The sequence below is a fragment of the Lygodium microphyllum genome, chromosome 28, assembly GCF_053477565.2.
Source record: "Lygodium microphyllum isolate KBCC chromosome 28, Lygodium_microphyllum_v1.1.10, whole genome shotgun sequence".
Taxonomy (NCBI): domain Eukaryota; kingdom Viridiplantae; phylum Streptophyta; class Polypodiopsida; order Schizaeales; family Lygodiaceae; genus Lygodium; species Lygodium microphyllum.
Window position 1 is genome coordinate 90,132,814 of NC_141162.1, and position 26,992 is coordinate 90,159,805.

The 26,992-nt window shown below is 45.4% G+C and overlaps 1 protein-coding gene across 1 annotated transcript in view; it reads left to right on the forward strand.

Annotated features, from left to right (window-relative positions):
* LOC148011744 (alpha-amylase-like) overlaps positions 1-5,255 on the forward strand; it is a 108,441-nt gene extending 103,186 nt beyond the window's left edge. Inside the window, exon 8 of the mRNA XM_087670265.1 lies at positions 4,222-5,255. Within this exon, the coding sequence (XP_087526391.1) occupies positions 4,222-4,555 (334 nt within the window). The 3' untranslated portion in view covers positions 4,556-5,255. The remainder of the gene's footprint in view (positions 1-4,221) is intronic.
* Positions 5,256-26,992: the final 21,737 nt, after the last annotated feature.

Consider the following 26,992-nt stretch of genomic DNA (forward strand, 5'->3'; position numbering starts at 1 on the left):
ATTGCTTGAAGGGGGCAATGGGTTGTGCAAGCAACTCGAACTGTAGAGGGAAATGGTCCGACAAGACATATTGCTGCAACACTTTTATTTCGAGCATCTCAGGCAGAAAATCATCATTCTGCATGATATATATGCGGTCCAACCGCGACCATGTTGTGGCATACTGGGCCGAATGGAAAGTAAAGCCTGGAGAAGACGGGTGTAGCCAGGACCAAAGATCTTGCTTAAGAACAGCAAGAGCCAAGTCGTGCCACATACGACTTTCCGGTGCATCCATGACCGAGTGCTCCGATGTAGACTGGGAAGAATCAACACACATATTGAAATCCCCCATGAAGAAGCCGCGTCTGCCAAGTGACAAGGAAGTCTGCAAAGTCTGCCAAAGCTCCCGGCGAGATAACGAATCATTCGGAGCATAGAGGCCAAGTAACCATAGGATTTCCCCTTCGAATAAGATTTCGACCACCAAAAAGCGGCCATGAACATCATTTTTAATAAGAACCGGCTGATATTTGGCATGTACAATCATGAGCACACCCGAATAATGCATGGCCTGTGTTCCTGCATAGAACAAACGAAAGCCATGGCAATCCACAACTTTACCGGCATCACTGTGACTCTTGTGCTCAACAGCACACAGGACATCCCACTGATTCTCATACAATGCAGTCCACATGGCATGTTGCTTGTGGCGAGAACAAATTCCTCGCACATTCCACGTGGCTATTTTCATGTGTATACAAAACACAATCAGGTACGAGGCACAGCTTGCCTCGATTTGACTTTGTCAGCGAGAATGTCCAGGACTCCCTCATCCAAGAAATCTGCCAACACCGCAAAAGAGTTCTGAGGACCAGATTTGGAAGTTGAGGGCATATCGGCTTGCTTGGGGTTGGAACGTGGGTAACGACGGTCCCACGGAGTAATGACGTTGCCTCTGGTATCAAAAGCCAGCTGTGCAGGTGGACCCTTGAGACGATCCGAATACATTTTCCTGGCGGGCTGGTGGCGGGGAGCTGAAGAAACCATAGCAGGAGCAGAGCGCTCTGACGACATCATTTCCTTCCTGCGCATATATGTTCGCATGGAATCGTGTGAGGTAGAAGGCCCAGTACTCTCCATGCCAGCACCAATCCTGTTGCCTTTTTTGGCGCGTACTTCAACCCAATCAGTAGCACGGGAATCCAGACCCGAAACCTGTTGTTTACCTTTGGCCAGAACTTGGGGCGGGTGGGTAGGATCCAGCGGCGGAGCATCACACACCATATCTTCCATGGGCGGAGCAACATGAGCTGTATCTGAAACGTGTTGTTGCTCGGGGCATTCAGCCATAAAGTGCCCCAACTGTCCACAGGAAAAGCAATGGCCAGCAAAATTGCCCCATTTCAAACGAAAGTGTAACGGATGCATGCCGGAGCAATTGAGGCGTAACCATGCAGGCCGTTTCCGTGCAGTATCCCATAACATGCACAAGCGGTTGCGATTCACAGCCCTGAGACTGGGAGGGACCAGAACCGTGCCCACAGCAGCCATAGCATCCTTTAATAGCGGCCAATAAACAGCCGGACAATTTTCCACTTCTACCCACACAGGGCATTCACGTTATAGGAGGCGCTGGAAATCTGCCATCGGGCGCCATGGAACCACATGAACCAACCGACGATCAAAAAACAAAGGCAGTTTAGACAGAAGAGCAGCACGGTGCGTCTCTGTTTTCAAGAGGACCTCGAAAAAACCCTGGGATCCAACAAAAAGCTCTTCAACACATTCCCCTTGTAGCAGACTCTACAGCCATTGGCGAATACGGGAAAGCAGCGGAATGCAACCGGTGAAGAAGAGTATCACCGCGCGATCATAAAATACCGAAAAGGAGCGTAGGACAGTTTTTGGCTCGACGGTAGCTTCCAGAACATCGTCTGGAGCAGAGGCAGAGAAGGCTTCCTGGTTGTGTTGAACATATTCACCAAGCAGAGTGTTGGCAAATTCCAACAGATGCTCCCAGTCCACCTCCTGAGAGTCCACCGGATCCGAAGCAACCTGCGCATAGGAACGATCGGGAGTAACGCCTATCTCTTCCGGGGTGTGCTTGGTACGTTTGCCCGCAGGCTGGATGTCAGGACCCGGGGGCGATTCTTCAGTGCACGGAACCATATCCTCGGGTTCCTCAGCATCAGAGTCCGGGCCAAGTGCTGCCACCGTTTGGTCTAGGAAATCCAGATCCAAACCAGCCATCGTGTATGACGAACTGATCTCACAGAAGGACTGACCGACACTCTCTCTCTCTCTCTCTCTCTTTCTGTGTACAGAGCCGAGGGCACGCGATTCCGGACGCTGCCTCTCTGACGAAGGTCAGATTTAGGGTTTCACAGGAGCTGGGAAACAGGGCGTCTGGACAGCTCTGGGAGCAGGCGCGACAGTCAGCAACAGACGTCGATGCAGCCCTCGACGATGGTGGACAGACGCGACTTGTAAAGGGGCTGAAATCTGGCAAGGCGCACCTCTGCAGGATGTGCGGGCGGAGCTGGGGCAGGGGGGGGCACTCGGGCGAGGTGTTTTCGGCGGGGCCTGCAGGCGACGGCGGCGGGGCCTGCAGGCGCAGGCGACGGCGGCGGGGCCTGCAGGCGAGGGCGGCGGGGCCGTTCCAACTACTCTCTCTCTCTCTCTCTCTCTCTCTCTCTCAACTTCTTCCATCTTATAGCTTCATTGGCATCTTCCAACTTACAACTGTGAGTTCTTGCATATTGATAAATTTCAGCTTTCAAAGTGCAAGTCTTTAGACCTTATTAACTAGGATATCATGTAACCCTCATCTTCCCTTGATGATGTGGTGTTCCCGTTCCTGTTTCCATTACCGTTTCAAAGTTTCCCTTTAACTATGATGAAAACTCCTATAGTCCATGAAACTCAACTTTGCTTGAATGCATAAAGTCTTCTTCTACATCTAGCAACCCTCTATTCATGTCACACATGTAGAACTGTGCTTCACCCTAGATTTGACCAGATCTTTTGAACCACATTGTAAATATGATCAATTCCCTTGTCCACTCCTGCATTCATTTCTGAGTATAGCACCCATTTACTGAGTTCCGTATAGTGCCCATTTTCTGAGTTGTTTGAAGAGTATAGTAGTTCGGAGAACTCCAGCATGGGTTGATGAAGTGAATGGCTACTGTCTAGCACAGCATGCTAAGGTTGCTGGCTATCATCTAGGAATGGTCTTCCAAGACCACAATGTGCGCTCGTCACATGCATTGAGTTGAACACCCCATACCTTTTTCTTTTGTGAAACCAGTGTTCTTTAGTTAATGAATGTACACAAAGGAGAGTTCTCAAAGGAATGATTATCCAAAAAAATGTCAGAGACAATGGTAAAACAGATCTTGTGAGAAATGTGCCAACACAGCAGCTATCATATAGAGGGTCAATAACTGTAGGCATCAACAGACTGTCCAAGGAGTGCATGAATTCTTTCTTTCCATATTGCTCAAAGCGTCTGATGTTCTCTCTCTCTCTGGAGAGCTTGAAACACTTTGATGATCCCAAAAAAATCTCTCAAACAGCCAAAATTGTACCCCAGATCTCTGGGAAGGAAATCTAGCACATAACTACTCGCAAATTTATGCAAAAGAACTCTACTAGATTTGTCATTGGCTAGGTTTTTTCCAATTGGAAGCACTCCACTCAAACATCTCCAAAGAAATAGCCTTATTTTTTCCAGAGAATAGAGAAATTTCCATTAATAATACCTCAGAGAAAATCCCCTGGAGGTAAAATACAAAGTACAAAGATCCCCGCAGAGGGCAACTGAGTACATCATGAATACAATGTTTATGTGACCAACCAATCTGGTGGGTGATAATGCCCGATCACCTGAGGGGCTAGGTGAAAGATGGTCCAAAGAAACAGCCTTTTCTTTGAAGGCAATTTGTTTATCCATATTTTGTGAGAATCCTTTTTACACCCTTGCAATGCGTATGCCTATTCCAAAGACCATTACCATGCTGCAGAGTCCAGACTTGAACTGTAGGGAATCTTTTCAGATACTTGTCCTGAATAAAGTCCTGCCTACATGGATATTAAAATCAGTGAACATACTATTAGTCAAAAAGAGGAGCTTGAATCTTTTTTATGCGCATCAGGTAGCATCAGAATGACTTGCAATAAAACAGGCCAGCATTTCTTATTATTCATGCTGATAACAGATTCGCTTCATGGTTTCAGGTTTGAAATGGGACCCCTGGTTCCTGACTCATCAAAATGGAAGCTGGCCTCTTCAGGCAAAGATTTTGCTGTATGGGAAACCACAAAACTGCAGACTGCTGTGAAGCCAAAACTGGCAGCTAAAATTTTTGGTGATGTTGACAAAAGCAATCAAGCACCATCACAATCTACTCATTCAGTGAGACTAAGTGGAAAGATGTCATGCAGGACTGTAAAGAGAATCCTTGATGAAGTTCCAAATCTTGTTCAAAATGGTGATGGCAGTCAGGAGATCCTAGATGATTGCAGGATCAGTCATCCAGAGGATAAACAGCAACAGAGGCCTGATAAATGATTGCCGGTGTCAGGTATTTCCCATCCAGGCCTAAAATTTGAAGGTCACAACAACCTTCGAAGGGGGTTTTAGGCTTCTAGGAGCATTTGTGAGGGTGAAAAACAGCCTCCACCCGTAATAAACTCTGCCGTATGGCAAAAACCAACACATTGTTATATTTTTTAAAAACCTTCCAAATGAAAATTTGGGTATCCCTTCAAATTTGAGGCCTTTTCCAATCTTTGCACAAACTTACGCCTTCCAACATCGAATCTCAGCTTATACTCAGCAGACAGACCTTGATTAGTCGAAACAGATGGGTGCGCTGCATATAGGTGGGGTTGTACATACAATCACACATTAGGCCCTTTTCTCTGTACATGTGACATTTTCTTGATTTTTGTAAAATATCACTGATGAGACTTGACTGGGCGCCTGAAACCTCTTTAATTCTTTGTATCATATCGGAGTATCGACATATAATATTAAGTCAAAATGTAGCAGTGACTTATAGTTTTCTAGTAACCAAGGATTACATACATCTCTAAGTTTCTAGCTTTCCCCTAAATGCATTTTTCTGCATTCAAATTTTTGATGAAAAAGAGAAAGCAAGCACTCCAGTAGGCAGGCACCCTAATAGGCAGCCATTTTATCCATAAAGGCCTTTTAAGTACTTGCAATTCAGGTGATCCTTTGGGATCTCCTATCATCAGAAAGTTTTTGCAGTTTCTGCATGAGAATTTCCTTGCGGTACATTCATGTTTTGGAAAGTGGACCTGTCTGTTGGTGAAGATGGGGCTAAGAACCAAGGCATCTGAGATGGAGACTTGGATCATACTCTTGTAGTTTGATAAAATCACAACCGGATAAACTCAGAGATTCGAACTTTTTAAACTTTTGTAGTTTAATGCTTTAATGGGAGGTCTTGACCCCACATTCTTTGGAATGCAGGTCTTCGCCAGTGTGCAGTTTTGTTTTGATGTGGATGGATTGTAGTTTATGGTGCTAAGATTAAAAATTTTCTGCAGTAGTTTGAGGCAATTTAAGTAGAAGTATCTAGTCTATAAGTATACTATGACATGTGAGGATGGTACCACTGCCACTTCCACGATGGTTTTGGGTCTTTTCATGTCATGGAGTAGGAGGACCAAAGATGCCTAGGTCTCTTCCTCCTAGAGCTCCAAAGGCACCGCACAACACTATGGTGAGACAGGAGGCCAACTCACTCAAAGGGACCCACACACAAAGCAGTGAGACTTTTTTCACAGGTCTGATATTGACACTACTAGCCAAGTAGAGACAAAGCCACCCTACCAAACACCTCCCATTCCACGTGTGGAGTCACATTGGATAGAGCCATTTCACTTCCTCAAGCATGACGACCCCATCTACTAGGACCATGCACGAGAAGGCCACACCACAATCGGATCAAAGGCATTATCTAGAGACACCGAAGACTTACCACCGTGCATATCAATGGAGTAGTTAGGGATTACATCATAGCTAAGATCGTGTGCAGACCTTGAGATCAGCTACAACCTATAGTCTCCACTACATTTTCTATACATCGTTTTGTTAGATTTGACTTTCTTTTTTCTATCTACTGCAGCACAACACTAGACATGGTTCTACTCTTAACATGGTCCCATTGTACAATTATTCTCAACATTGTTTCATTTCTATTTACTTATTTTAATGTTATCTCCACCTTGATGAGATGACATTAGACATGGATGTGTTTGGGATTTTGTCTCATAGGCCACATTGGCCTTATGTAAATGTTAAATATATCTTTATTTCTTTCTCTCACACATCAAGAGTAAAAAGAGTACTGAAATATACGAAAGGCCTTCCAACCAACCAACTAAAGCCAAAAGAGAGCTAGGAAACACCAAACACTTGGAAAAGCTATAATATTGTTTAAGAAGATTATATTTATGAAGTGGAAGAGTGAAGTGGAATAGATTGTCTCCATCTATGAAGTTATCTTATAAAGGATAATACCACAAAAAACCATAGAATCCACTTGCACTACAACTTAGAGGTGACCAATATGATCGTGAATACTAGTAATCAAACCAATTATTTAAGCATTTCATGACCTTCAAACACTCCAAAGGATAATCCAACGCAAACAAGTGAAAGAGATGGGATGTTTTTGCTACTAGCTAGTAAATAATTCTTCCTTTTTGCAAAGGGTGATTGTACTGGAGAAGTACAAGTCATAAGTAAACTAAAAAGAGGGCAAAGAAATAGAAGAAATTGGTGTATGCCATGAGACTAAATCATTCCAAGGGAGAATGCCTACATGCTACATGATATCAAGTTACTAGTGAAGGAAACTTCCTCAATGTGTGTGAAAGTAGCTTTTGCATCTCAAAATTTACCTCATAGGATGATTTTGCTACATCATCTTATGCAGATGATTTTGAGATGAGCAGATATTATATGGGCGTATAATAGACTTATTTTAGTTTTTTTTCCTAGTATTTGATTTATTTCAAGGTCTTAGTTTTTCTCATCTCTTTATTGCCAAAGATATTTAGGTTTTATAGTTTAATAGTTTGATGTATATATATTTTGATAGCACTTGTTTACTTAGGTGGTATCTATGATGAGACATCATCAAATTGTACTATATGATGAGTTCTCCAACCATTTTGGCCTTTTGTACACACCACACACACACACACACACTCTCTCTCTCTCTCTCTCTCTCTCTCTCTCTCTCTCTCTCTCTCTCTCTCTCTCTCTCTCTCTCTCTCTCTCTCTCATAATCATAGTAAATGTGAACAATTCCATCAATTTTCCGTTTTGCACATATTCCATGCTCCCTACTAGCATGCATGCTTCCATGGAAAACAACCCTAGAAAAAAGAGAGTGCTCTATACTTTCTACACTTTTGGAATATATCTGTTTGTATTATCAAATTGTACTATATGATGAGTTCTCCAACCATTTTGGCATTTTGTACACACAAACACACACACACACACACACACACACTCTCTCTCTCTCTCTCTCTCTCTCTCTCTCTCTCTCTCTCTCTCTCTCTCTCTCTCTCTCTCTCTCTCTCTCTCTCTCTCTCTCTCTCATCATAATCATAGTAAATGTGAACAATTCCATCAATTTTTAGTTTTGACATATTCCATGCTCCCTACTAGCATGCATGCTTGCATGGAAAACAATCCAAGAAATAAGAGAGTGCTCTATACTTTCTACACTTTTGATATATATTTGTTTGTATCTACTCGAACAACACTAGTATGGCCTTTGCCTTGCCTTTAGAAATTCAATCGTGCATTCAAGTGTGACTAAACCAATAATGTCGCCAATGTGTTACCTGAAATACCCTTAGCATGCCTTTGCATGTTTTAGTCACAAGGTATGATAAATTTGTTTTGAACATGCCTTAAAATTTAGGTATGCTTGTGATTTTGAGATGGTATAAAGTAGTGGAGAAGCTAATATAATGTGTACGCATTAGGGTGTGACATTAGGCTCTTACCAACTTTCTCTTTTGTGCCATTGTTGGATAAGTTGATTGAATGAGGAGAAAATATGTGTGATGGATAATTCCTCGATAAATTATGAGGGGAATGTCATGCATTTCAACAAGTTAGTACTACCACTATGCTTTGAAGCCATTGCTTTTGGAGGTGGTTTAGCTTTTACCATTTGCATCCCTACATTTCTAACCCATTACAAACACAATCTCAAAAGACTAGTATTCTTTTGAATTTTGGTAGATATACTTACCATAGGTTCTTCTATATTGGTAGATATACTTACCACAGATTTTTTATGGCTTGGTACCAAAGCACCAAAGCAGTAATTTTATTACTTATTGAACAAGCATTTAATATCTTTGAGAATGTAGTAAATGTTTTTGAAATTCACCCTATTTTCACACATTTTGGGACTACTAATTTTACTATTCATGGACCAAATTAAGATCCTCTAATGTATCCTTCATCCAGCAATTCAAGAAATGATATTGTGAAATCTTATTCTCAATCCTTTCATTGGATCTTATGACTAGTAAAGAAACATTCTTTTTAAAATATCCTATCTATGTTGAGACTTTATGCTATAATTCATGAATTGTACTATTTGCAAATTTATGGCAAAAGGTTGAAAGCACAGTTTGGTGGTACAAAATGTGGTGTCATTGACATCACATGCCTTTGGTGAATTGCGTATCGAATAAACCATATTGTGAAGAAATGAAATAATCCTCCTCTTTTGAAAGGGGGAAGGGGTTTTAAGACATCCTTTTATGGATTTTTTATGGTGAGGATTGATGGTGACTTGTCAAGGGGGTGGGGAAAGTAGGGTTTGCGAGCCTATTCACTCTCTCCCCACCCCCCCCCCCCCTCTCTTTTCCTCCCCCCAAGAGCTCTGGACATCATCTCCATAGCCCTCTCTCTCTCTCTCTCTCTCTCTCTCTCTCTCTCTCTCTCTCTCTCTCTCTCTCTCTCTCTCTCTCTCTCTCTCTCTCTCTCTCTCTCTCTCTCTCTCTCTCTCTCTGTGTGACAATATAGAATCCCAATTTATAGTGCTTCTCGAGCTTTGATGACTTCAAGGCACCATCTGTCCAACCCCTATTTGCATGACAATATCATTCTCAAACCAAGCTTGCATCTGTTGCAAAGTAGAATAGACAAACATTTGCTCAACATCAGCACGGTGTTAGTGCAAGCAAACTCAAGACCTCCCAATGAGCAAGCAAAAGGAACTATTTCAACAATTGCTACACCATCAAACATTTTCGAGGTTGTAAAGTGCAAATGTCATACAACCTTGTCTCTAGCATCTACAACACATTGACACAGCTCAAGGTCCCTCGCTCGATGAGTGAACTTTTCGTGAATACTACAAGTGGCACAATATCACATCAATCTAAAATTGCTACCTAGTAGGTATTATTTGTATTGTACCAAATTTGATACTTTCTTGAAAAACAATTACTTATCGTATTAAAAGTACCAAATTGGGAGATAGAAAAAGGCCTAGGTACTATTAGTATTGTACCAAAGTTGGTACTTTCCTTTATGACATAAACATAAAAGTGTCAAAGATATTAAATTGAATATTTGCAAAGGTTTGGATAACATTTGTAATGATTCAAATTTGTACTTTCCAAGACCAAAAGGTTCAAATTCGGTACTTTTCAAAGGCCTGAGTACTATTCATAAAGTACCAAACTTAGTGCTTTTGTAGATTGCTATCATACCTAGTAGCAAAAGTACCCAATTTGTTACTCACAATCAAATTTAGTACTTTTTTGGATGATTGACATGTACAGTCCAAAAAGTATACAATTTGGTACTACAAAGGCATAGGTACTATTCACAAAGTACCAGGTTTGGTACTTCCTTGGCATGTATAGTACCAAAAGTGTAAAATTTAGTTCTTTATAAATAGTACCAAAATGCATGCACGATATCATTCCCACCATAAAGTATTAGAAGGCACCAAAAGTCTCATTGGTTCCCTATATAGTACTAAATCCTACACCAATTTACCTAATTTGGTGCTATATGACCTAGCAACGATTTATACGATACCAAAAGTACCATGTATCATACACAAGCCTATGAGATAGGTTCTAAAACACAAGATTATCATATGTATTGAAGGGGAGCTACGAAGCTCTACCCCGGGACCTACGGACCGCTTATTGATCAAGCATTTCAAGCCGAGCGGCCATGGCTACCTCTCACATAGCCAACGCGCAATGCCTACCTTACGGGTGTAGTGAGCTTACCTTGATGCTCGATCAAGTTCCCTCCTTTCTCTTGCATTCCGGTAGTTCCTTGATCCTTGTGACAAGCTCAAGCAACCTCAAGCCCTCTCCATCAAGCTCCATCCTCCATAGCCGCGCAAGAGAAGAGAAGATGAAGAGAGAAGATGGGGGGCTTCTTCTCCACGATCCCTTACTCTCACACACTCACTCCCTCACTCCCTCACACTCCCTCAATCCCTCACTCAAGCACAAGCAAGAAGGCAAAAAACAAGAGAAGAAGAAGAAGAAGCTTTGGCCACCACACACAAGAATGAGCTTCTCATTCACTTTTGAACTTTATATACATGCCCTACTTTTTGGGCGGTCATCCCCACTTTTTACATTGCCGGCCATTAGCCTAGGCCCTCTTTTCCCATTTCCCACCATTCTAACCTATCCCATTCCCAACTAATGCATACAATTTGCACAGGAGTGAGCCTAGCACTCTTTTACAAGGATTCGGGAGCGCTTTTACTCTTTTCTTTTCTCGAGGCGACATTGAGGCCTTCTGGAGAGGTCGTCATTCAAATTTTTTAGGGTCTGGCCTCCATCCGGGGCGCCTTTTTTTTTCCTTTGTCCTATGCTCTTTCGGTTATCTCCTTCTTCCATTTTCCCGCTCCTCTGCTCCATTTTCCGATCCTCTGTGCTGCGGTAAACATTACCCCCCTCTTAGCTGAGTGCCAGTCCCATGGCACTGTGGTGGGGAATAGTGGGGTAGTTGGGGTTGTTGCTAAGTGAAATTGGTGGGTAGATGACCACGATCAAAATGTGTTGTTGTGAATGAGAGGTGATGGAGTTTGATTAACGATGACCAGGAGAGATTCCAGCGTGCTTTAGACTTCATGAAGATGCTCGGCATTTGTCACACAGTTGTAGCTCCCATTCTGTGACGGCTGTTGAATCTGGGGATCTCTAATCATTTGGAGAATATGAGGTTCCAAGATCTATGCCAATGGTGGGTCCATCACTGATTTTTCCTTCTGCTTGATTTGGTTCAGTGATGGCAGCCATCAGCAGGCAGATGGTCGGCTATATCAAGTATGTTGGTCCATCCAACCATCGGAATATGCAAAAGTTTTTCCTGAAGCTGTTGTAGTGGTGTTCTGTCCGACTCAACGAAAAATTCTTGGGCATTAGCAGATGTTGTGGATGATCTCCTTTAGCTAGGTAGCCATTCACTGAGTCACGATCATAGCCTGCAAGAGAAAGTTGTGCACTCCCTAAGGGGTGTGTCTGTCGCACGGTGTGGTGTAAGTGCATGTGTAATGGAATTGGGAGATGGGTCTAACCTTGGGTAAACCCTTGGTAATGCCCCACACTTGAGGACCTAGTTCATGTGTTGTTGAAGGTGTAGTGCAAAACTTAGGGTGACAGGTCTGGAAGTCCTGCCCTTGATGTGCCCTAACCATGAAGTGGGGGAGGGGCTAGGGGTGAACCCTAGGTGTGGTGAGCGAAGTGAGCCCTCATGCTTTTTTTTTTGTTCTTTTATTTCTCTCTTTTTTTTTAAAATAAGAATTTGCACACAAGGAAGGTGTCCTGGCTAATGTCTATCACCTTCAGTCTGATTACGAGGTGGTCGCAAGCATTGGGATAGAAATGCGCAACTTTGTAGATATTCTTTAATAGTGGCCCGGGCCTTTAGAGGTGTGGATGACAAGAAAGGATGATTGCACCTCATGAAGTGGGTATCATTCATATCTTCTAAGATTTCTAGGCAAAAGGAGGGAAGCAGGGTTGCCCTCATCATTAATCTAGTCATGGCTCTACTATCTATCCCTAGGTTGATATCAAAAAAGAGTGGAGGGAGGTGGGCTTCCTCGGCTGTGGGCCTCTGCATTAGTAGGAACTTGATAAGCCTAAGATAATTACAGGTTGTTAAGAAGGCTGGATTCGAGCAAGAAGAAAAATCCGCGAGGAAGCAGTTGATAGATGGAAGGAGATCCTCCAACCTAAAGACTAGGCATTCCTTGAGGCTTCGGGCATTAACGTTATATATCCTAGCAAAGTCAAAATCCCCATGAATGTTTCGATCATAGGCAACTCCATGCCTACGGGGGTAGGGCATGTAGATGGGGTTGTTGCGTTCTTCAGGGAGCGAGCTGCAAAAGGCGGTCCATGCATCAAAATTGGTATCCCAAATCCTCTTTTGCCACCTCGACTGCGCCTCGTAGCCTTGGACAGTTTTGGAAACCCTATTTACCTTGTCCTGCCAAGTAGTCTGCAGGCTCTTGCCTCCATCTGGTCATTATGAGGCTTCTTTCCTCTATCCACCTGTTTGCAAGATCATTAGCCATGTCCTTGATCTTGGCTAGGATGCCTAGAGGCAACGCACGGTCCAGAGAGCGTGGATAAGCAAATGAAAGCTCAAATGGCCTCGTCTGGAACTCCCGTTCACGCCATATGACCAATTTCTGAGGCCAATCGATAGGATGGGGATCCCCTCGTAGTGGCACCGGCTCTTCAGGGAATTGTCTTGGCAGTGACTGTGCCCTACGTTGGGCTTCCTCTGCTAGTTCATGTCATCTTCTCCTGGCTGCCACAATGTGCTCGAGCATGTGGGCATCTTTGGGCTCTTCAGGCAGGAGGTCTGGTAGAGACGGACTGGGCATTCTTTGTTGCTCTTCTTCAGCATCTTGCTCAAAGTCCAAACCCTCTTCGACATTCTACTCGGCAACTTCTGGGGCCGCTTGTGGTGGTGGTGGTGGTGGCTGCTCATGGTCTTCGAACCCAAGTTCCTTAAGCTCAACAGTGGAGAGGCCGGCACGGCGCAGGTAGTGAAATTGCTGCTCTTTTGTGATTCTTGTGCCTGTTGGAAGCTCCCGTTCTTGAAGGCCATACCTTAGTGCTTAGGTAGTCAGTTCTAGCTTCCTTTTTACCTTCTCCACTGAATCATTACCCTTTGCTTGGGTGACATGTAGTACTGTGCTAAGGAAGGCTTGCCTTTGTGCGTTGGCGCATACATCGGCGGCTTCTGCTTTGGACTCGGCAAGCACTCTCCCGCACTCAGCCACCGCTAAGCATTCTGTTAATTGCCTAACTCTTTCAAAATTGTTCTTTTTCCACTCACTGGCTCTCTCATCCATCTTCTTTCTTTCCTCCTCCAGCTCACTTGCCAAGGTGGTCACCACCTGCTACTGCTCATTTGTTAAGAACCAGAGTTGGTTCCTCTCCCTAGATTTTCGAGCCAGCTGTCCTTCAAGAATTTCTTTTGCTTGATTTGCAATGCTGAATCTCTGTTCTGCCGCAGCAATTAGTTCTGACTTTTCTTGCACAAGCTGCTCGTGGCTTTGGATCTCTCCAAGGTGGAATCTTCTTTATGTGAAGGCCATGGCCATGAGGGCCTCTGTGTCTCCCTTGGCAATCTCCAATGCACCTTGCAGTCATTGTGCCTCATGTTGTAGCCTTCGTGCTTCTGTTGCGGGGATTGCCGGCCTTTCCTGTGCTAGAAACTCTATCTCTCTCTCCAGCATGTCTTGTTCCTCAAGTCCATACCATAGCTAAAAAGCTATAGTATCCTCTTGTCGCTCGCTTGGCTCGCCTTCTTGAGTTGCTATCTGTCTGCACCTTTCTAGTTTGGCAATTCTCTGTTCCAGGTCAGCATATTGCTGCACTAGTAACTTTAAGCTCCGTTGCTCTGCCACCAGGTTTTGCTCTTCATCTTCCAGCCTTTGTCTTAGGCGGCTCTCATTGTCCTGGGCTTCCTTCGTTTTTGCTTCCAGTTGATCTTGTAGCGCTTTCACCTCCCTTTTTCGGTTGGCTCCTTGCTTTGAAACTTCTAGCCTTAAGGCTGCCGAAGTTTCCTTTTCTTTTTCTAGCTCCACCAGGGCCACCTTCTTTTCTTCTTTCACCTTGTCCAATTGTGCTAGAAGCTTAGCCACATAAGAGTTGTAGTCCGCACTAGGTGGCATGGGAGTAGGGGCTGTAGTGGTTGATGCCTCTAGCTTTTGTCGTTTTGGATCTTTCCTGGACTCGGCATCTGCGGCAGCGGGTCTTTTTGCTCCAATTTTCGGTACAATCTCAGCCACTTTACTGACAAGCATTTGCATCATGCTCATCAGTTGGGCCGTGTCTAAAGAGGGCGTTGGTTACGGGGTGATTGTGGTATCGGTTGGCACCAGCACGAAGGAGGAAGGCAGGGGGTGCAGCAAGGACTTGCCCTTGCCTACAACCACTGGGGCCGCTTCCACATTGCAACTTGCTTCAGCTTCATGGCGGGGACTCAAAGGGTCGATCTCTCCTCCCCCATGGGTTTCTTCAAATGATCTGCAAGTGGCCTCTGCCAACTCAGCCAGTTCTTCCATCCTTAGCTCGTCGACTTCCTCCTCCGCCCTTCTTTGCCTCTCTTCTTCTGCCCTCTTTGATTCTTCTCTAACTCTTTCGAGTTCTTCCTCTTCCTTTTTCCTTCGTTCCTCCTCCACCCTCCTTGACTCTCTTTGATCCCTCTTCACCTCGGCTCGCTCTTCTTTGCTCAGTCTTTCTTCCTTCTTCTTCTGGCTCTTGTCAGTCTTCTTTTGCTTCCGTGGTTTGGCCGCTTGAGTGGGTGGTATTTTCGGCTCACCTTTGTCACTTACCGTCTTTTCGCTCGAGCCTTCTTCCTCGTGGTGAGGTGAGCTTCGGTGCACAGCTTGCTCTTCATCTACATCGGCATCCTTGATGGCCTCATCAATGATTGCCGTCAGGACACCTCCGTATCTGATTGTAGAGGCTTTCGAGGCTGGTTTTTTTCTTGCAGATCGTGCAGTAGAGGCCAGAGATTCCCCACTAGCTGGTGCTGTGGCTGGAGCCAGGAGTGCGGCTGAACTCTTGATAGTTTTCTGGACAAAGCCGTTCCAATTCACCTCCTCTAGAACTCCTGCAGCGATGCTTTCCAGCAATGGCACTCGATTCTGTTCATTAGTGTGTTGTATCTGTGTCCTGAGAAAAGGGCATGGACCATTTTAGCTTGCATCCTTGTCACAGGGTCTGGAATATCAGCCAAATTGATTCCATCCACCGTGTGCACGTCCTTTTTTTTTACTCCCATCATGGCATACACATCTCTTTTTGGGTGCCTCTCCTTCTTGTACACAAGCCCCAGGGCTTTGTCGACAATAGCTGCATTAAGGGGCACTTGCACCCTTCTTTCCTAGTCATCAGTCCTTACTGTGACCGTGCCACAGCTCCTTCCTTCATCAAATTCCATTAAGAAGTCAGCGCACATGCTGTAATCTACAGCTTGTCCGACCTTTTTCACGTACTTCCGGAGGTTGCATTTGTCCACCAACTCCTTCACTGCCGGCTCTTCCAAGATGGCTTCATCTAAATTCATGGTATGCTTGAACGTGAACTGGCTAAATCCACGTGTCTCAACGTTGATTCCATACTTTGTCAGCTCCTCTTCAGTGAATGGAAGTTTACCCTGTCCTGCCATGGTAGGTGCCTGTCATCACACCATGCCAACATTAGCGTTATGAATTGACTCATCAGCAACAAAAACCCAAGAAAGAATGCGTGTGACAATTTTTTGTGCTAATTCAGAGGCATGAAACTTGGAAATAGTTTAGAAGCAACATCTATTTCCTCCTTGCATTCTTTCCTATTTGAATTCAGTTGATCATTTTCATCCATTATACATCTTGCTACATCACTTGGCTCTCACTTTGCTTCCCCCCCCCACCCCCCCTTTCCTTAAGTTTTAAGGGAATCCTTCCTAGGATTAGTAAGGGAAGAAGGAGGACTCACATGGACTTTGTGGGGCGAGTTACTTGGCCAACAGCCAAGTATAGAGGTTAGGGTTATATTCGAGCTAGGCATGGCGATCAAGTTCAGTGGTCGTATGGAAGCTTGGGTGATATAGGTCAAGACATCATGAAAGATGTCCCTGGAGTTGAGGCGACTAGCAACGTGCAACTCCTCTTCCGTGAGGAATTGGTCAATGTAAGGGTGGGCCAACACCTGGCCATCTAAATGTATGTTGCGTGTAGTGGCCAAAACCCTAAATGAAAGAGGTGCCACATAAGTAGGGTCGTGTTTAATTGTTTTGATTGCCCTTCTTTGCTCGCCATTGGTCATGATACAACAGCCTTTTTTCTCCCATTGGAGGCGCAAGGCATACCACAGTTGTAAGAACGAAGAAGCAGAGCTGGCTAGCTGCGTGAGCTCCTCTAGTTCTGGTTCAGGTGTAGAGTGAGCAGGCTTGTGGTAAGAGGTAATTAGTCTTCTGAGAACAGCTTACTCCTTTGAGATTTCTCCATTAGCGATTAATTCGGCAGAAATTTTGGGAAATTTGACAGTCATAAACTCGTAGTCTTCCCAAGTGCATGGCAACACACGAACATCAGAAGCAAGGGGTTCATCAAGAAGTCCTAAGTCAAGCCTCTCATAGCTCCTAGCGAATGCAGTGAAGGTGTTGTCTAACTCCTTGATGCATGTCACTACGTCATCTCCCAAGGTCTCAGCAAGATCCTTGGCCACTGAAAGGAAAGATCGTCTTTCATACGAAGGCCTAAGACCTGCTGGTGGTGATGGTGCAATTGGGCTGCATAATGGTGACTCCATTGATAGCGTCACAGATGAGACTTTACACTTAGGAGCACTTTGAGATGCTGCAGGGGGCTCCAGTGGCATAGGAGGTGTGCTACATTCTATTTGAGCCGGCATGAGGGTGCTCGACTCCTCTGACTTGGATAAATCTGGGGCATCTAGCTTTGGACAATAAATGAGTTGGGATTCATTGATCACAACCGGTGTTGGTCCAGCTTGCTTTGCAGCCTGGGCTCCGTATGTGCAAGGCTCTCTAGCTGGAGTGAGGTTGCTTAGAGTTGAGCCTCTTGAGTGTCCACTCTTAGGCACCCATATCCAAGGGTTGCCCTCATAGTATCCTTATGCTCACAAGAGATCTTTGGGGATCCATCGCGGCGTGGTAGTGTGCCTATGTCGATAGTGTCTAAGCTACCTCTAGGCTGTGACTGATAGTTTTTGCTTTTAGAAGCATGTTTCTGCAGTTTACAAGGAGGCGGCCCTTGTCGTTTTGGCACCCATATGAGCGTGGACTCTTTGGCCTTGTGAATGGCCTTGGTGGGCTTGGTTCTAGCAGTTTGAGCATGGGGTGAGATATCACAGCCCTTCTCCCTAGGCTTGGTCATGGGCATGGCCGTAGGGCTCTCTATCGGTGGCTCTGCAATTGTAGAAGGCTCAAGATAACCATTGCTGAAAGTAGTCACTATGCGCACATTGCCTATAGCAAGATGGATGTGATCTAGGTTATATCCCACATTACAATTCATCTGCTTTTTAAAAGTGCGACCTAGTAGTGACTTATTACCGGCCTCTTTAGTGTTTGGCAATACATAAAAGAAGGTTGGTACACTTTTAGACTTGATAGAGATGGCCACTTTGCATTTTCCTAAGAGTGAGTAAGTGTTGCCTCCGAATGGGCTGAGTTTAGCATTTGTAGACTGTAATTTAGGTTGACCAATGCGTGTCCAATGGTCATGCGTCAAGATATTATAGCCGACACCTTCGTCGATCAAGGCATCAAAAGAATACGTCCGTTCTGCGGTGATCGTGATTCGTAGGTAGGCGGGTGCCACTGCTTCTTCATCTTGATCTGTCAGTTCGGTAATTGTGGCCACACAGACATTGACAGGGGCTTCAAGCATAGGTGGCTCGTGCAATGGATGGGGGAAGGAGGATAGTACTTTTTCATGCGACTGCCATTGAAGAAGCCTATTCCTTCACCTTCAAGCGTCTCCAACTCAACAATGCTTGTTCTACTAATTGTATGTACTCGGAAAGGTCCTAGTCCTTGAAATTTCATTTTCTGTTTGTGACCCTTCACAGAGTATAGTAGAACGAGGTCCCCCTGATCAAAGTTGCGATGTTTGACATGCTTGTCAAACCACATCTTTCTTCGTGCCTTCTCACAAATCAGAGTGTGGGTGGCCAAGAGTCGAGTCTCCATGAGACGCTCTAACTCCACCAAGCAGTTGGTCCAAGCCTCTCTTCCCTCCCAACGCTCCTGAGCTGCTATCCTTAAGCTAGGGACAAAGAACTCTAAGGGTAGAATGGCCTCTGTTCCATAAGTCAGCCTAATGGGCGTCTATCCTGCAGCCATCTTATAAGTTGTACGATAGGCCCACAAGGCCGCCATCAATTTGTTATCCCAGTCACTTCGTGATGTGGATACTATTTTAGTAAGCATGTTGACTAGGATTTTATTCGTGGATTCTGCTTGGCCATTTGCTTGAGGGTAGTAGGGCGAGGACCTTCTATGAATGATTAGGAAGGTCAAGTGTAGGTGGGATATCACTTCATTAATGAAGTGTGTAACCTGATCACTTACTAGTTCAATTGGACAACCAAAATGTGAAAAGACCTGCTCCCACAAGAACTTCATAGTGGTTCTAGTGTCGTTCTTCCTAGTGGCTCTTGCCTCTGCCCACTTCGTCAGGTAATCAGTTTTGCCACAATGATGTAGCGTGTCTGGGAGTACTGTGCCGCAGGACTGATAGGTCCAATGAAGTCAATGCTCCATTTTTCGAAGGGCTGTCGCGCTATTACGGGGGTCAACTCCATCTTATCCTTGCGCACAGGCACCTTAGTCCTCTGGCACTCATCGCAGTGTTTTACAAATTTAGCAACATCACAGAATAGGGTGAGCCACCATAGTTGGGATTGTAGCACCTTATGGGCTGTTGTGTCCCCACTAAAGTGTCCTCCAGCTATTCCACCATGCACTTCTCTCAATACATCGTGCATCTCGTACTCACACACACATCTACGCAACAAACTGTCTTGTCCTAGCCTATAGAGTTGGCCGGAGATCAGTTGGTATGGCTGGATCTTTAAGATAAGTCTCCTTAGCCTGGTTTTCTCAATAGGTCTCTCAGGCAAACCTTTCTCTAACACTTGAACTACATCATCAGCCCAATATGGCATCAGATCGGCCCTAAAAAAGTCTCTTTTGCTAGATAGGCCAAAGAGGTGAGCGTCCGGTAGGTCGTCAGGTATGCCTTGTCCAACAACTTCTCTTGTGGGTATACGGGACATTGTGATCAGCCATGTAGTATTGCTTTCCCTTACGTACAACCACAGAAAAATCAAATTCCAGCAAGAGAAGTAACCATCTAGCTATGCGACCTGTAGCGCACGGCTTGTTCACAAGATAAAGCAAGGCTTGATGGTCAATGAAAAAGACGAAGGGTGTGGCCAATAGATAATACCTAAATTTCTTTACAGCAAACACCATGGCTAACCCTTCCCTTTCTGTAGTGGAATAGTTCATCTCTGTTTTAGTGAGCTACCTGCTAGCAAAACTCATGGGGTAATCTAGGTTATGCTCACCAAGCTAGCATAGAACAACTCCAATAGCAAACTTAGAGGCATCTATGTGCACATGGAATGTTATGCTCCAGTCTAGGGCTCGTAAGATTGGTCCAGTGGTGAGAGCCTTCTTTAGCTCTTCATATGCACGCTGGCATTCCTCAGTCCACTTGAATAAGATCAATAGCTTGTACAATGGTCTAGCAATCAGTGCGTAATTCAGTACAAAGCGTCGATAGTATCCCGTATGGCCTAAGAAACACTGAACGTCCTTGTAGTTAACGGGTGGTGGTAGGTCGACAATGACCCTAACTTTTGAGAAGTCGGTGGCAATCCCATTCCTTGACACTACGTGCCCTAGGATACATCCGTGCTTCACCCAGAACTGGCACTTTAAGGGGCTCAACGAGAGGTTGTAGAACCGACACCGTTCAAAGACAGCTCTCAACTTTTCTAAGTGTTCGGCCTAACTAGAGTGTACGCATAAGTCGTCTACGAATACCTCTAGCTCGCATCTAAGCATATCCTTGAAGATGGTGCACATTAATCATTGGAAGGTCACAGGAGCATTCATTAGCCCAAAGGGCATAACGATCTAGGCAAATACACCCCACTCCGTGGCGAAGGCAGTCTTGTTCCTGTCGTCAGGGTGCACTTGCACTTGATTATAGCCAGAGAAGCCATCCAAGAAGCTGCAGGCTTCTTTGCCTGCTACCCTCTCTAGCATGTGCTCAGTATACGGTAAGGGGTAGTTGTCCCTCTTCGTAGCGGCATTTTACCATTCTTTTTCATAACGATCACTATAGGTGATACCCAATCCGTGTGCTCAATCTCATATATGAATCCCACCTCCATGAGCTTATCGATTTCCTCCTTCACTGCATGGGCATGTTTGGGATTCATAAGGTAAGGTCGTTGCTTTGTTGGCACCGCATCTGGAACCATTGGGATATTATGGATCACAACCCTAGGATCAACTCCTTTAAGTTCCTCCAAGGACCAAGCGAACACGTCGACATACTTTGTAGAAGAGCCACAAGTTTAGCCTCCTCATCCTTGGTCAAGTCGTCAGCAATGAACACAGGTCGAGGCTTCTCGCCTTCCCCTGCCAAGTTGACTTCCTTGACCTTGGCGGGTCCCTCAATTGGCTCACTGATTTTCCCTTGTCTCTTTGCTCCTAGCAGAATCACCACTCTATCACCCTTCTTAAACTTCGTGAAGCGCTTGGGGAGATCCTGCGGCTTCTTTTGCCTCTCTGATTTTGAGTTTTTAGTTCGCTTCCTGGCCTCCTCCTTTAGCCGTGTGCCCCTTAAGTGGACTGGCAAGTCCCCTTTGGTGCATCTGACCTTAGAGGGTTAGGGTATTTCAGGATCACTCTCTGTACTGACTTCTGACTCCGAGTTAAACTCACATCCCTCGCTTGAGGAAGGAGTTTCACCAGGGGGTCGTAATTCAGTAGGTGTATCCGTCTTAAGCACTGGAACTACCAATGGTTGCGCCACACCTACCTGCTCGTAATCCATGGCTCCTATGTGCTCCAACCAGGATCTATCGCACTCCATCTACATGACTCCTCTTTCATTCCAGCCTGCCCTTTCCCTTCCAGGCCTAGAGTCTGCCTTGATTTGTTCGATCGCTCTCCCTTCAGTGTCATATTCTATCGTGTCTAGCTCTTCTTCACTCTCGTCCCCAATAGAGCGGCAGTCCTCGTACTCCTCATCATCAGAGTCTTAACCCTCTGACTACTCGCCAACCCCGGGGTTTTCCTCTCCAATCTCCTTTTCGTCAATGACTAAGGCCCAATTGTATAATAGGTTAAGATCATGAATTGTGGTCCATTTTCACTAAGGCTTAGCCAAAAGATCGCTTAGGGATTTCAGATTGGCAGCCATGTTGCCCTTCAGTTTATCGATCAGATACTCTATGATTCCCTAAAGCTCAAGCTTGTTGGTGGGGACATGGAATGAGACCATTTTCCCTGGGTTACGTGAGCTTCCTGCCATCATGCAGAGTGGCACGATGGGCTCCCTTGTTGGCATGCTTGGGGACTTACCAACTTGCCTATATAGCTCTTCCTCATTTGAGAATGGTAGGTCAACGATTGCCAAAACATGCATCCAATCCTGCTTGTCCTCAGGGCAAGGGATGTACTTGGTCAATGACCCATAGGGTTTGCTTGCATATGCATCACCTTTTAGCATGGTTGAGATAGCATCAAGGTCGGCTTGGGTAGTCTTCTAGGTATCCATCTCAACCCTTACCGCTTCCGTTCTATTCCCCAAGAGGATGAGATTGTTGCCCCAATCTTCAATAACTCGTGCATTCCTCATCCAGGGTCAGCCTAGCAGTATGTCGTAGTCCACTCCCTTCATGACAATGAAGTTCACGAAAAACTGCACCCCTGCAACCTTCACTGGCCAGTTCTTTAGGATCCCGTATGGTTTGACCTTCATTCCATTGGCCAATGTGACATTGAGCCTAGCCGTTTCCATAGGTGGGTTTCCCTGGACCTGTAGAACTGTGTGGCTCAAGACACTGACACCGGCGCCTGTGTCTACGATTCCTTTTCGTGTTGCATCCCCCAAGGCTAAGATAGGTAAGACTGCATGCATCTCAGTGCCTTCCCAAAAAGCATTGACGTGCAGTGACCTTGGAACTGAGTGTAGCATTAGGCTTGGAATCTGCATGACTACATCCTGCTCTTGCAAGTCAGTGGCAGTGTGCTCCTCCTTTCCCTCCACCCAGTGCTTTAATTCTTGCCATAAGGAAGGGTGCTGCCGAAGCAAATCTCCTAGGCTCAAGGTTACTAGCGTGGTTACTAAAGTGGTGAGGAGGTTGCTAGGTGGTTGCCTTCCTCCTTGGTCAACCATATGTCTTGGTTAGCTTGCTGGCATGCTTCTTCTTGATCTTGCCTCTGTGGCATCTCACGTGGTGTGGATGCGTTCCCCGATTGAGGTCGCGATGGTGAAACGGGTGTACCCACACTAGAGAGGTCTTCAATTTGGTCCTCCAGTATGGGCTCTACATCCTTAAGGTGTTCCTGGGTGTCTTTGACCCACTCCTTAACTTTGGCTATAGCCTCGAGTTGCCGTCTGGGGTGGGGGTATTCCCCTACCTTGGCACTTCCTAGTTCTGCTATCTTAGGAGTTGAGGTCTCTACCTTTGCATCAGTGACCCTCTTTTCCATCACTAGCGTTGTAACTTCCTCAGTATTAAGGGTAATCTTTGCGTCCATTCTCTTTCTCCTTCTCCTCCAGCTTTTCTTTCCCAACGAGGCTACATCCAGGTTACTTGGCCCAGCCAATGAGATGCCTATCTGTTTTATCTATGCTTGCGTCATGACATGTAGTGGGATGGGCGTATCCTCACTGCCAAAGGTCTCCACACCGAATAGCCTCAAGGGTACTGAAGGCACATTGGCAGAACTAGTTGATGGCTTCCGTCTAGGGCAGTCAGGAAATAAGTGTGTGATTCCACATTCGGTGCATCGAAGGTCAGCTTTGTCCTTGTTTGCATGTTCCCTTTCCAGGCAACGTGATGAAATATGACCTGGATGACCGCAAGTCCAGCATGAAATTGGATCTTAGCTTGGTCCTCCAAAGCCTCTGCCTCTTCCTCTACCTAGCACCATTACCGGTACTGGTCGATAGTCCATCAGGACTGGATTGCCTTTCTCATCATAGGATATGTATGGGTTCACATAGGTCTCCTCTTCACTGGGTTCTTCCACATAGTGAACAGGAGCGTTACTCAATGGATGAGTTACATGGGGCCCTGGTGGTCTGGGTATGCCTGTTGGGTTCATCTCTAGCCTAGGAATGGCCGGTCTTGTGTCATTTGGTGCTGGAAGCGCCAACTAGGCTCCCCTGCCAAAGAGGTTATGGGTCATTGCTAGGTTCATACTTGTCTAGCTGCTTTGCGACAATAGGGATCCTAGATTGCCCCTTGTGTGACCCCTAATCCCAAGAGTAATGCTGTGGCTAAGGCTGTTGTGCTCTGCTCAGCGGACCTATTGTCCATGAGTTGCTTGGCTACAAGTTCACTCAATGATAAGTCAGCCTCTGCTGCTCGCTCTCTCTCTGCATTTGGTCCTACTTTGGCTGCACCAGCCAAGGCTAGCACATGCTGGGCCTCGTACATGTCTACATCTTGTTGGAGTTTTCTAGCCTTTTACTCGTGGTTATAGGAAATTATGCTCTCTAGCGCCTTTCTAGTCGCCTTTCTTTCCTCTTCTAGGTTTGCTACCACTTCCTCTACTGGCCTGCCCTAAACTACCGTCCTAGTCAACAATTCGTACTCATTGACTAACTCATGCACTAAGAATGGGAATTCCCCCAAGTCCAGTCGGTCTTCTCATTGTCCGCCTCGTGATCCTGACATTGCTCCCACTTCCAGCTCCACAAGGTCGTCGATCAATTTGAGTAGCTCCGACAGTGTCCGATCCTCTATGTTGTTGCCTTCTAGATCTTCGTGTCCTCTTAGGGTCCTACTGATGGGGCTCTCAGATAACCAACTATGTTTTGGGATCTTCTCCTAATAGTGGGTTCCTTGATGTTATTATGTCTCCTAATGAGTTCCTTGTTATTGAAAGTAGTTGTCAATCTTATTCACAAGTTGTGCTTCGTGCTTTCTAGTACTCAGTGCGAAAACAGGCTTTTTTCTTTCTTTTTTATAGTGCACCTTTGGTGGTAAACTCAAAAGTGAGGTGCGAATGCAAGAAATGCTCAATGCAAACTCCACTCTTTCTCTCACATTCGTAGCCTGATATGGCTCTAAGCGTAGGTTCTGGCTGATCTAAGGTCTTACTAAAAGTCCATGCTGTGTTCTCTATTCTGCTTCAGGGTTGGTTGATTGGTTGGTTTCAGGGTGAATCCTCGGTTATCCTGTCTGGCCTCTGGCTTCTGGGGGCTGAATTGGGTTTTGAGGGGGGGTCAAAGGTGTGATCAGGGTGGCCATGACTGTAGGGAAGGTTTAAAAACCCTCTATTTAGAGTTCTGGTGAAGTGGTCCGATTTTGGGAGTCGGACAGGCTGGTCCGATTCTGGGAGTCAGACGGGCTAGTCCAATTTTCACAATAGGAAAAGTGATCCCATTATCGCAGTCGATCCGATTTGAGACTCGGACAGGGTGGTCAAATTTTACTTTGGTCCAATTTTCCTAGTCGGACAGGGGGTCCGACTACTGCACTGGGTCGAGTGGTCCGATTGTGGCACTAGGACCAATGGTCCGGTTTTGGCACTGGGTCCGATTATCTCAGTGGTCCGATTCTAGGAGTTGGATCGGACAGGGTGGTCTGATTCTCGGAGTCAGACGATCCGACTCCAGAAATCGGGTGGTCCTATTTTGGGAGCCGGACAGGCCGGTCCAACGGCGCAGATGACGGTCCGCGAGTTGCGTGAGATGCTTCAAGGTCAATGCCTACTCCCTGGAATCATCCCGTGCCTTCCAAATAGGTGCAAAGCAATACAAGGAATTGCCATGCATACCAGGAATCAATGTGGCGCTCGAATCGATCGGCACTTCAAAGATCTCGCCGTAGCTCTATATATATATATATATATATATATATATATCTCTCTCCCTGGCTCTCCCTAACTCTCAAGCTCACTCTCTTCTCACAAGGTAGAATGTCAAATGTGGTCTTTCCTAGTTCCCTCGACCTCTTATTGCTCCATCCCAGTCTGCTGTAACCTCAGAAACTAATCCCTCACAGTCTTTCAGCCAGAAATCTGAATCTGTGCCCCTATTTTCCTGTTTCCAGCAGTAGCAGAACCCTTCTGTTTCCCTTCTTTTTCCTATCCTAATCTTAACCTAATGCAATAAAAGTCAAAACCAGAGATGGAGATGGATGGTCCTACTCTAATATTCAACAACAAATCCAAATACTTACTTGCTCCAAGGATCAAAACCTCCTGAAGCTCCTACTATCTCGAGCATCGGTTCGGGCTGCAAACCCTACTTCTATGCTCAATTCGATGCGGTGGTGCTCAAGGCTTGATTCCGTCTGTCCCGGCAATGAAACCAAAATGAAGGGGAGCTACGAAGCTCTACCTCGAGACCTAGGGACCGCTTATTGATCAAGTGTTTCAAGCCGAGCGGCCATGGCTACCTCTCACATAGCCGACGCGCAATGCCTACCTTACGGGTGTAGTGAGCTTACCTTGATGCTCGATCGAGTTCCCTCCTCTCTCTTGCACTCCGGTAGTTCCATGATCCTTGTGGCAAGCTCAAGCAACCTCAAGCCCTCTCCATCAAGCTCCATCCTCCATAGCCGCGCAAGAGAAGAGAAGAGAAGAGAAGAAGAGAAGATGAAGAGAGAAGATGGGGGGCTTCTTCTCCACGATCCCTCACTCTCACACTCACTCCCTCACTCCCTCACTCCCTCACACTCCCTCAATCCCTCACTCAAGCACAAGCAAGAAGGCAAGAAACAAGAGAAGAAGAAGAGGAAGCTTTGGCCACACACAAGAATGAGCTTCTCATTCACTTTTAAACTTTATATACATGCCCTACTTTTTGGACGGTCATCCCCACTTTTTACATTGCCGGCCATTAGCCTAGGCCCTCTTTTTCTATTTCCCACCATTCTAAACTATCCCATTCCCAACTAATGCATACAATTTGCACAGGAGTGAGCCTGGCACTCTTTTACAAGGATTCGGGAGCGCTTTCACAATTAATGGTGTGCTTTTACTCTTTTCTTTTCTCGAGGCGACATTGAGGCCTTTTGGAGAGGTTGTCATTCAAATTTTTTAGGGTCTGACCTCCATCCGGGGCGCCTTTTCCTTCCTTTATCCTGTGCTCTTTCGGTTATCTCCTTCTTCCATTTTCCCACTCCTCTGCTCCATTTTTCGATCCTCTATGCTACAGTAAAAATGTATAGAATTAGAAGCTTCTAGCCTAGATTGTTTTCATATTGTAGGTCAAATTATACCAAAGATTCAAGCAAACTCATCCTACAGTCTAGTTATCTCTTAAATGTTTTGAGGCATTGAAATTATACTTTGTTCGAACATTGAAAGAATAGTATACTTGTTGCTATGTGTATTGTGTTTAGATGTTGTATTTCAAAGAGGCTTTCAATTAAACGCATCAAAATAAGTTCAAGTTTTGTGGTGTTGCGCATCTCTACATCTGCTCTGTTTCTTGTAGTTTTTGTAGAAATAGTGATGTAGGGAAGGGTTTTGCAAGCATATTCCTAGTTTTTAGGAAGCCACATTATGCCGGAAGCCTCTTGATAGTGAGTACCATGCAAAGAAATGCTTGTTTGGAGTTTTTTCTTATTGTGATGTAACAAACTTGACACTCTACCCAAATGAGATTTCAATTGTTAGCAAGGAGGTGTATGTTAAGGTTTTCATGGATGT